Source organism: Halyomorpha halys, unplaced genomic scaffold, assembly GCF_000696795.3.
Source record: "Halyomorpha halys isolate HHAL.00 unplaced genomic scaffold, Hhal_1.1 Scaffold914.1, whole genome shotgun sequence".
In the NCBI taxonomy this organism is placed as follows: Eukaryota; Metazoa; Arthropoda; class Insecta; order Hemiptera; family Pentatomidae; genus Halyomorpha; species Halyomorpha halys.
The window spans coordinates 223,506-235,785 of record NW_027104636.1 but is presented as its reverse complement, the minus strand read 5'-3'; the positions used below and the strand labels follow the sequence as shown (position 1 = coordinate 235,785).

Genomic DNA, 12,280 nt, shown 5'->3' with positions numbered 1-12,280 from the left:
GAATGGAATTACGGAATTTTAGGAATTGTTTGAGTACAGTTAATTTGCTAACATCTTCTAGCAAAACAGGCCGGATTTGTTTCATTTTTCATTTCTCATATTTCTAAAAGCTAGATTTGGGGCAGGTACTCGACATAAGATGGATAAGGCTTTCATGAGAACGAAAAAACGATCTTGATCCCAATTCCGTTGACGTGCTATCCATCAAATTATTCCAAGCTGTTACCTATATTTACTATTTACACATTTACTACAATCACACTTTCATATAGTTTCACTTATACCCGTCCTCAGGCTGGTTACATTCATGCAGGTAGTGTTTATGCATTTATTTTTCAGATTACCAGCTAAGTTTTAGGTGCCACTCCATCTTCCTAGGCTAAACAAAAATATACAAAAATGTCGCCACAGCTATGGCTTAGAACGGTTGAATATGTAGGGGAAAAAACAGTGCAAAGTAAATGCTGAAATATACTGCATATTTGCTATCTTAATTGTTTTTCTATTTATTTTTTTATAATTTTGAGAAAGTGATATAGAATTGGGCCCTCTAGAATGATTTTCCCAACAAATTGAAACGGATTTCCCTACTTTACGGTGGCTTAGGAGTTTACTAGAAATTTGATATTTTCTTCATCAGAACGACTGAACTTTCTAATAGCATTTATAATCAATTTTGAGTTTAAACTACCTCATTTAAATTTCAACACATTTGTGAAGAATTAGTAGGTTCTCATCAAAGCACATTCTTCCCAACATGTGGTATTTTTAAATTCCTTGGGGATTATTACATTTTTATACATCTCCGATGCCCTGATTCTAGGAACAGGACTTTCGGAGAAATGTAACCCAGTGAGACAATGATATGATTCATCATCATGATTGGTGCGACAGCCCATTACCGAGCCTAGGCCTCCTCTAGTAGCTTGCGCCAGGCTGTCCTGTCTACTGCTACAGCTCTCCAGTTTCGGGTTCCCAGAAGGACCCGGGAAACCGTTGAGACAGCGTCCGACCATCTCATTATTGGGCTCCCTACTCTTCTCTTTCCATGTAGTTGCTCGGATAGGACCGTATTTGGGAGGTCGCGCATCCTCGCTACATGATCCACCCATCGGAGTCTACCCAACCTTATCAACTTGGCAACATCATTGTCTCCGTTCAAGGTCGAAAGCTCCGCGTTTTCTTTTTTCTCCAAACATGGTCTCTCTAAAAGGTCCAAATATTTTTCTCAGAATTGACCTCTCGAAGATCAAGAATCTTGCTTTTCAGCTTTAGTGAAGGCCCAAGCCTCGGATCCGTTTGTTACGGATAAGTACAAGTGTTTGATAAAGTTTACCTTGGTTCCATTAGAGAGCAACCCGCTTCTGGAATGTCTTGCCAGGCCAAAACAGCATCGGCTGGCAGCAACGATCCTTCTGTTAATCTCCTGAGAGATATTGTTTTGGCTGTTCACTTCAGTTCGGTATATGAAACAGCTCACCCTCTCGAACTTGAATGAACCTGCATCAAATGTTTCAGTTTCTGGTCCACATCCTCCAGCTCTCAAGTACTTCGTCTTGTTCTCATTAACTCTCTCAGGTTTCTTTCCGAATGTGCAATAATGATGAAACCGTCGGCGTACCCTAGTAACTGGACTGTGGTGTTAAATATAGTGGCATGAAGTTGAACACCTGACTCATGAACAGCCTTAGCCATGCAAAATTAAAAAAGGAGACATGCGAGATCGTTGTCTTGTCTCACGCCACAGTTCGAGTCGAAAGAGTCTGATAAGTCATGGCCGATGCGAAGAACACATTTGGAACCATTCATAGTCATCTTCACCAATCGTATGTGTTTTTTTGGAACGTTAATTTCTTCTAAGGCCTGGTAGAGTTCTGGACAGGTTACGCTGTCGTTGGCGGATTTAAAGTTCACAAAGAGATGATGAGTGGCAGTCCCTTGTTCCTTTACATTTCTCTAGTATCGTTCTTAGAGTGAATATTTGGTCTGTTGTGGGCCTTCCTCTTCTGAACCCTGCCTTGTATTTACCTAGTTCTCTTTTAGCATATGGAACAAGTTTTTGAAGAGAATATTGGAGAGGACTTAGTATGCGCACGAAAGGAGAACAATACCACGGCAGTTGTTGCTTTCCAGTCGATCTCCCTTCTTATGAAGTGGGCAGATTATTCCTTTTGTCCACAATGATTTGATTAATTATTTTATTTATTTATTACAAGATTGTTGATTTAATAGTTTAATTATTGTAGTTTTTCCCTTAGAATTAATTCAGAATACATTATTTACAACTGGTTCACTGCAATTATAACAACTATAATTCCAGAAAATAGAAAAATCTATTTTTTGTGTGCCTGGTTTCATAAATATAGGTAATGAAACCAAATCAAATGAATGGAAAGGACGGTTTATTAGCATCCTCTTAAACAGGATTAAGCCCTGCCTATCTGGAGTTAACTTGAGCGTTGTAGATGTGGCCGAAATTATTCTGAATGGAAAAAGTGTGGTGTTTAGTCACCAAATCTGTAAAGAGGGGCTAAATAAATAAATAATAACAATAAATAAATCTAAACCATCTTCGCGCAGATTTGTACTCTGGACCCATGTCTATTTTGTAAATATTCTGCCCAGGTTCCAGTGAAAACCCGTTTTATCTTTCTCTTCATCTAGACTTATAAAGCAACCACTCACTTACGGACTAATAGACCACTCAATCTCAAAAATTTTAAGTTATAGAGGATCGGACGGAGAGGAGAATTGTTGAGGAGTTCATGGACCATAACATGAGAAGATTTAATTGCATTATTAATAACAGGGATATCTAGATCATAACAATTGTGAAAAATAACGTAGTTATATATGATAAAAATGGAAACTTTAAAATATTTCCAAATAAAATTGGAATTTTGTTTCATTTTGGAAAACTCATTCAGAAATTAGTTTGAAAATTTAAGACATTAATTAAGGCCAAGAGGAAAAAGTATATGTAATTATAATGAGTGTGTCCTTGGCGAGTTTGGAAAATCTCAGCCACTAGTGAATTTGAAAAATCTACGCCCTCCAATAACGGGGGAGGGGGTCTGATTTTTTTTTTTAGAAATTTATTATAATTTTGATTGAAAATGGTTAATTTTCCAAATGGAAATGGTTTCATGGTCAATTTTGCGCCCTCTTAGTACCTGCGCCAATGGTGAGGGTCCGTCTCGCCATCGTCTCACCTACAGACAGGATAGAATGAACGGTCAACACGAATGAAACACAAGATAACATTTCATTAAAAGCAAACACGTCAATAGAAAATTATATAATTTAGAAATAGCACAATAAATTAAAAAAATAAACCGAAAGTGTTCCTTTCAGAAGTGATCAATCATTATGAGATTATTAGCCTTAATATCTAACTGAACTCTCTTCACTAACTATTGATTGACAGTTACTTACAAATTATGGTTATAAGAATAAGATTTTTTTTTCTTGAATAGATAAAAAAATATAGCAAAATATGCTATAGCATATTTTCTGTCGAATTGTATTTCGCAACATAAAGAAATTTCATTATTTTTTGGTTATTGCATTAAACACAGATAAAATACCTATAAGGATATTTAGGTAAGTCATTAGTAGTAGCTTAATTTTTCCAAACTTTTATATCTATTGATCAAATTCCATAATGTGGTTCACTGAAATTAGCATACGAGAAGGCGAAAAGACCTCTCGTCTTAACACCTGATTTGTGATTTTGAGACGCGGGTGGTAGCTAAGGCATCAAAATGCAAGTTGTCGGCATAGAAGAGACACATTTTGCGTAAGACCTATGGTGCAGTATGTGAACATGGACGATGCACAATCCACACAACTGAGGATTTGTGCCGCCTATATACATATATAATCCAAAGAGTATGGAATATTATTCATCAATCGTGTGAAGTTGTATTTGGCCCAATTTAGTGGTTTATGTTATTCTAATAAAGAAAAATATTTTCCTTTAAAATAATAGTAACATTAACTTAGTAGTAATTATTATTTGAATTTTTAAGAATATAATAAGAAAAATATAATTCTGAATTTCAAACACAATAATGCATGTTGATCAGAGAAACAGTTTTATTCTGTTTAAAAATATTGTTTTTAATATAATAACTAATTATTATCTTTCCTTTGATATTGAATTTTAGGACATAGGTACCTAGACCATTTGGGGCCGATGGCATATTTCTTTCTGGTGCCCGGGATAGATTTATATTTGAAGCATGGGATGAAAATAATTTTTGGGCCTTAGGCGGATTTGTTTGTGGGGTCCGGCTCGGATTTATATATTAGACCCGGGGTGGAATCATTTTTGGGGCCCGAGGCTGATACAATTTGTCTTCGATTAGTAAATCGACAGTAGTCCAATAACATGACTGTTGTGAGGTGAATAAAAACTTTGAATAGAATTAATATCAAGATCAGAAATAATCAAAACAAAAAACAATACATAATAATGATGTTTTCCCTCCTATTGTCATTAGATTTGGTTAAGGTTAATATGTTGCGACAGTTGACTGTCAAAGGGTATATATATGACAGTTGAACGTGGCAGTTAACATGACTGTTAGTCCACTGATATTACTTGTTTTATCTATTATCATGTCAGACCCAGTTCATCATTACTGTCACGATTGTAAACTGTCACGGCAGTAAATGATGTATGACTGTTACTATCAAACAGTTACGCCTTGGTAGTGGAAGTGATTATAGCTGCAATCGTTATGATACTGTTCGAATATTCATGGTCAAGACGTATACATGTGATAGTTGATGTGACAGTTTCTTCTCTGGCATTACTTCTACTATCGCCAGATTATAACGATTATCCAAGAACGAGTTAAGCGGCGGGTATTTGTCGGGGTAAAACGGGTATTTTCAAGGCGTTAAACGGATATTTTTTGGTCGAGTTAATCGGCAACACTGGCCAGTATACATTGTATCCAGAGTAGCTAGGAAAGCAGTGTGAATGGACTCGCCAAGTATTTTATTATTGGTTGTTTACAAATATGATAAATAATAGACCATTATATAATACTTTGCTGCAATTTTTTGTGTGAAAAAAGATTTTTTAAAACGAGCACAATATTTATATTTTAAAATTAGAGTTACACTAAAAATAAAATTTAAAAAACTTGTATTATAGATAATTAGAGTTGCTATTCAGCTATGTTACTCTTAAACCCTAGTTTCGAACATTACCGGATATTCCCTAGTCAATTTATTCCTTTTTTTAAAAGTACACTTGATGATATTTTAAAATAAAATTAGTTTGGTACTGTCTTTATCACGAAAATTCAATGCAAGCATAGCATAAGCAGCGTAAAAGTAGTTTGGCGCCATAAATTAGCTTTATACAGTCAACATTATAGACCCAATATGTAAAATATATCATACATGGTATGATTCAAAATATTAAATGCGTTATTTGTGAATATTAATTATTCCAAACAGGTTAAAACTGTTTTGAACTGCGACGATAAACATTTTTAAAAATATATATACACAATGACCACACTTCCTGACTGTCTCATGTTGTGACAATGTACACTTATTCACGGAAGTATTTTTTGTAAGGGTGGTAGAAGTCGTTTAGTTCAGGTTTGTTGTAAACTGTAAGTGGAAATTCGGTTTATGTGCTGCCTGTTGTTTTTTTAGTAATTACTAACTTCTACATTCTGTATTATTTAATTTATGCAATTAATTTATTGATTATACAGAAGAAAGTCTCGACTTGTTTTAATTAGAATAATCTTATTGTTCACCTTGGAAACATGGACAATAGAAAAGAGGGAAATCCAACTATATATCAAACTATACTTAAGGGGCAAACTCCTATAGACACCATTGTTGAAGAATGGATTGAATCCTATAAATTAGATAAGAAAATAGCACTAAAAACTCTGCTGCAATTTTTTTTTGATTCCTCAGGGTGTAAAGGAAAAGTAGGTGAATTTATTAATGACCACACCACTCTGATTCGAAACTTGACTCAGGAATTTAATGAAGATATGAGTGATTATCCATTATCACATATTGGAGTTAAATGGAGGAGGTTCCGAACTGGATTTTGTGAGTTTCTTGATCGAATTATAAAGATTTGTCAAAATTGTATTATTTATGATGGTTATATGATGTATAACATCACCTCTTTGCTGGCTGCTTTGTCTGATTCTCAGGTAAGGGCATTTCGTCATATTTCTACCTTGGCTTCTATGAAAATTATTACCAGTTTAATTGAAGTACATGTCTCTGTATCCACGAAGTACTCAGTGTCAAGTCGCCAATATAGACTAGAAAACAAAAAGAATCCTGAGAGAAGAAACAATGATAGAATTGAACATTTGGCTTCCTTGAATAGAGAATTTGAAGAAAATTTAGATACTCTAGATGAACTGATCATGTTTCTGTTCAAAGCAGTCTTTGTAATGCGTTATAGAGACATTGTGCCCGCAATTAGAGAGATCTGTATTTCAGAAGTAGGTTTATGGTTCATTAAGAACCCGATGAAGTTTCTCGATGATTTACATTTAAAGTATGTCGGTTGGTCACTAAGTGATAAAAACGGAGGGGTCAGAATGAAAGCTGTTCAATGTCTAATCCCTCTTTATGAAACAAAAAAGTATGTCGATAGATTGGAAGTTTTTATCCACAAGTTCAAAGACCGAATTTTATCTATGACTATGGATATAGATAGTAATGTTGCTGCAGAAACCTTGAAACTAATTAAAACAATGCTTGTAAATGAGGCTGTCCAATTTAGGGAGAATGAGCTCTACGAAATATTTAAATTGATGTATAGTTCAGTCAGTGAAGTAGCACACAAGTCTGGTGAATTATTTTGTTCGTATTTAGAGTGTAAAATCAAATTCATCTGCCATATGGAACAAAATATTCAACTAATACCTAGTTCTAATTCAGTTTTTATTAAATATTTGTCACAATTCCATCTGGAATGTAACCTGCATAGTCACGTTTCTTATCTTGTTGATGCAATTTTACCAAGTTCAAAGGCCATTATAGATTGGAAATCTATTACTGATCTTTTGTTAGATTTAGACAGGAACTTCGAATCATTAACAACTGCTGAAGAAAAAGCAATGGTAGAAATAATGGTATGCTCTGTGAATCTGGTTTATACTAGTATTCCACCTATTGGCAGAAAAATAAAGAAAATTCAAACATTGAAAGTGTTGAAACAAAACCAGGATAATAAAAATAAAATAGGTATGCACTTCATTACTGTATTACCTGCTCTGATCACTAAGTATGGGAGTGATAGTGAAATATTAAACTATCTCCTTGAAATACCACAGTATTTTGAATTGAATATTTTAGTGTGTAATCCTTCCTTAGTTGAGAGTTTAGAATCATTACTATTCATACTCAAAAATATAGTAAACGTCCATCATGATGCTGACATTCTGGAAAAATGTTGCAAAATAATTGAAATACTTTGCAATGAAGATCATAGGATATCTTTGAAAGCAGAGACATATAAGAATTTAATTATTGACTGTATAACTATAAAACATCATTCCCTAATTAGTGATTGGCCTGAGAACATTGAAGGACTGAATAATAGTTTAAATTTCTCGTTAACTAATAGCTTTCTGAAGATATCAGTTTTTTATTCAGTGTTTGATCTTGGAAATTGGAATTTGTGGAATCATATGTTCAGTTTTCTCAATGAAGTTATTGAGAAAAGAATAGCTATTCCTGAAGACTGTGTGAACAATTGCTTAGTTGCCTGTTACTATAATATTCTTTGGGATCTTAAAACTTTTGAAGAGAAATCGGTAGCTACTGAGTCTAATGTAGGATTAAATTTCAGGAATAGACTTCTCCAATTCATTGATTCATTAAAATGGTTTATTGCTCATTCAGTTGACCAAACATGCTCCGAAGAGGCTTACATTATTTTTTGTGACTTGTTAATTATCATGAAAAACTGTTCAAAAAATTTAAGATTGCCTTCCTATTCTGCCAGTAATGCTCAGAAAATATTAGAGACTTTTATTGAAAAAAGGATTTTTTCTGAAAATATAAATGATAAATTTGAAGCTGGTATTGATGAGGACCTCTACAAGAAAAGGGTTATGTTATCTTCCTATTGTAAGTTGTTTACATTTCATATTTTGCCAGTTTATTTTATATCACATCTATTAAAACATTATATCACTTCATTCAGTAATTATGGAGATGTGTTGAAGTTTTCTCTGATAACTGTAAGAAATATTGATTATGTTGACTGTGCAAGAGCAGTAATAAATGCTCTTATTGCAACTTTTGAAGAATCAACATCCAAACTAATTATTGATAAGAATGTATATTCAATGAGAAACCTTAACGATATCAAAGAGTTAGCTAAACAGTTACTGCCATTTCTTGTTGCTAATAAAGAAGATGACACTCCAGCTCTCTATACTTTACATAAAGATGGTATTTTATTTGCATTAAGAAAGTGCACTGTCAATCAAGACGGGGTATTTAAAGCATCTTATCATGTTTTGTTCTTTGAAGTTCTACTAGAATTTTCTCAAAAACTTTCTAGAAATAACAAAGCGAAAATTTTGATATTTTTAAATAGTAAAATTCCATCAAAAAATATAGTTTATTCCAGTCATCTCCAACCACTTTTTGCTTACAAAAAAAGTTTGACTATTTAAATATCCATTTATTGTATAATTTTTCTAAGTGTTCCTGTTCAATGTCATACCATTTTCCTAATTGATTGATATTGTAATAAACAGTTCACAGTTGCTAAAGTTTAAGTATAATTCGTGTAAAAATATCTTTTTCTAGCAACAGTATTATCCATATTATAATTCATATCATGTACGAGTTAAAAAAACAACAACTTAATTTACCTAATAGAAAAAGAAATCACAGTTTTTTAGTTTTAAACATCCCTGGATAAAATAACTTTGTTGGGTTTTTGTTTTATATCTAATAAACCTATTTTATTCCTTTGTGTTTTGTACATTTTTCTCCCTCATTTTTTATATGATAAATAAATTTGTTACTTAAGCTGCGATGCAAGACAAAAATGTTGCACCATAAAAAAAAAAAAAAAAAATAAATAAAACTCAATTCTTCATTCTACAGACAAAGAATTCCCAGTCAGAAAAAATAATATAGGTAACCCTCATCGCTAAAGTAGCTGTTTGATTTACAAAGACAACCAATGAGTACATGAGAAAAATCATTATTGTTTATTTATTTTTTCCTAATTTGAGCAATCAATGCCATCTATTGTAGTTCAATGAAAAATTTTTATACAACTATTAATTCATTTGATGAAATGAATTAGTAGATTCAAAAATTAAATAGTCCTTGATATTACCAAGAGAGTGATTATTTCTGAAGAAATTGATTAAATAGAGTAATTAAATGAAATCTATCAGTATAGATTTTATTTAATATCTATATTTTAGTAAATAATACAAAAAGTACAAAATATAACCTTAATCTGTTTGCCCATTCAAATACCTGATAATTTATTAATGTTTGTTATTAAACAATAATATTTATTTTATTTATAATTTTAACACTTTCTTGAGACTGGTTAATGTTGTTTAAATAAATCAAATTTATCCCAACAATGTTTGTGATAAATTTTTCAAAGAAGGTTGACTGTGATAAATAATTTTTATTTTTAATTTAATGTGAGCAATTTGACTAATTAGGGTAATTTGTGGACTGATATAAATGACTTGGATTGAATAGCCTGCATGAAGTTGTTTTTCAAATGATTTGGTTCTAAAATTGTATTAAGATTGCCCTTGAGGATGGCCGAATTGGCCGAAACATCAGACTTATAAAGGAATACAAAATGTTTTAAGAATAAAATGGATAAAATTTTATTCATTTAAACAGTACTATTTATTTCAAATAAACATCCCCATGATGAGTAATTGAATAACACAGAAGTAGCATAGTAAGAAATAACAAGAAGCATCGCATCGCAGAATAAAGAATTATACATTTTCTATTAATTTTACTTTAGGTTCTAGTTCTGAAGAACTACATTTTGAGTGATTATGGTTCAAGCTTTCATGCTCATGTTGTATGTGTACTCTCAGCTAAAGTGGAAAGTTTTGATCCAATTAAAGCATTGATAATTATAAAGTAGTTAATTTTTTTTAATACAGTGTAATTTCAATTAATGGTGTGTTTTTTAATACTTTTGTATATGTATTTGTACACATACATCAATAAAATGTAGTTGAGAACTAAAATAATTGATAGAATTATTTATTATTTTTTTGAAGTAGTTAATAAATCACATTTATAAAGGAATTTTTATTTCTATTATCTTTATTTAATGATTGATTATTATTTTAATTTATTTTTCTTTCTGAATATAAATATGAACAAACTTTTGAATTATTTAGTATTTTACTCACAATTAACAATTAATTATGATTAAATAGTTTTCTTTGGGTTAATTCTACAAAATAAAAATATCATTTCACACTATACACTGTATATAAATTGTATTTCATTATTTTTTTCAATTATGGCTGAACCTTTCAAATTAGCATCTTCTGTGGTTCACTCAAAAAATTTTATTTGAGACATTGTGTATTTTTTCTATTTATTATTTTTATTATCTACTAATGTTCATTAATTCATTTCCAGGATTCTCATCTAAATCTGTAGTTACATCCAAGTTGCTCTCAGTTTTAATAATCAGGGTTTTTCAGGATTAAGTGTCCAAACTGAAGATATGAACTAAGGACCTTAAAACAAGAAAAACATTTCCTCTGAAGGTATGTTAACAAACGCTTTGTTTAGGAGATATTCAGACCTAAAGATTTTCATTGTTATGAATTATTTACATCATATGAAATAAATAAAACCTATTTATTTGTTCTATCTAGTTCATTAATTAAATGTAAACATTAAGATTCATATTAAATGCTGTTCAAAGTGAAGGTATATCCGCAAACGCTTTGTTTATGAGATGTATTAGACTGTATAATACTAATATGGCCTTTTATCCCTAACTTTATAAAAAATATTGGCAACATTAGGGTTAATACTATTTGGAATTAGCATTGGGAACTGTCTATAACATTTATCAGTTTGTAAGAGGCTTTTGCAGTGCACTCATTATTATGCCTTCAATTTATTCTAATGGGTGAATATGCTGATTTGGTGTTTGTGTTCGGTTTTTGCAATGGTGATGCTAATGCTGCCCGTCGTGAATATGCCAGGTGATTTCCGAATAGAAGATTACCAAACAACTCTATCTTTAGCTCTACGTTAAATGTCTTATAGCAACTGGTACATTTGCTATAATACCACGTGCGGATGGTATTTTTGCTCCTTTACAAAATGAAGAAAAGAGTGTGACCATATTACAGTATTTTGATAATAATCCATCTTGGGATCTCGAGGCAGTGTACGAGGAGCTGGTGCAGAATTAAATATTATGCCAACTACTATATGAAAAATTCTCATTGCTGATGGACTTCACCCATATCATTATCAACTGATTCAAAATTTATTACTGCAACATTTTCGGCAAAGAAGGTATTTTTCAAATTAGTACTTAAATCAAGTTGAGCATAATCCACAATTTTCAGGAAACATTCCATGGAAAGATGAAACTACCTTCACAAGAAGAGGATCAGAAAAATAATCACCTCTGGTCGCAGGAAAATCCCTATGCAATTCATGAGCATCATTTTCAGCACCAGTTTCAGTGTAATGTGTGGTTGGGGATAATAGACAATATATTGCTAGGTCCGCATTTTTTGCTACCTTGACTCAATGCAGGTACATTTCTGGAATTCCTCAATATTGATTACTATGATTTAGTTGAACATATTCCACTACAACTGAGAAGTAACATGTGGCTTCAATTAGATGGTTGTCCTGCACATTACTGAAGAAGTCCACAACAATCATTTAGCCATTATTATCCAATTATCCCAATCAATAGATTGGCCATGCAGGACCAGTGGCTTGGCCTGCACGCTCTCCGGACTTGATACCACTGGATTTTTTATTTTGTGTGACATTAAACAAAAAGTCTATGCATGGCCGGTTAATGATCTTAATTCCTTACGAAGAAGGATAATTGAATCTTGTGAAACAGTTACACATATCCAGTGCTGTTCTACCACTGCTGCTATAGAAGAAAGATGCCAAGCCTGTCTTAATGCTCAAGGAAATCACTTTGAACAAAATTTAATATGAATTTAATGTTTACGTTTAATTAATAAAGTAGTTGGAACAGATAAATAGG

General features: G+C 32.1%; 1 protein-coding gene across 1 annotated transcript; it reads left to right on the top strand.

Annotated features, from left to right (window-relative positions):
- Positions 1 to 5,795: 5,795 nt before the first annotated feature.
- LOC106687098 (cohesin subunit SA-2) lies at positions 5,796 to 10,156 on the top strand. Its single transcript, XM_067047405.1, has 2 exons — positions 5,796 to 8,507; positions 10,031 to 10,156. The coding sequence occupies exons 1-2, from the start codon at positions 5,796 to 5,798 to the stop codon at positions 10,154 to 10,156; spliced, it is 2,838 nt and encodes a 945-aa protein (XP_066903506.1).
- Positions 10,157 to 12,280: the final 2,124 nt, after the last annotated feature.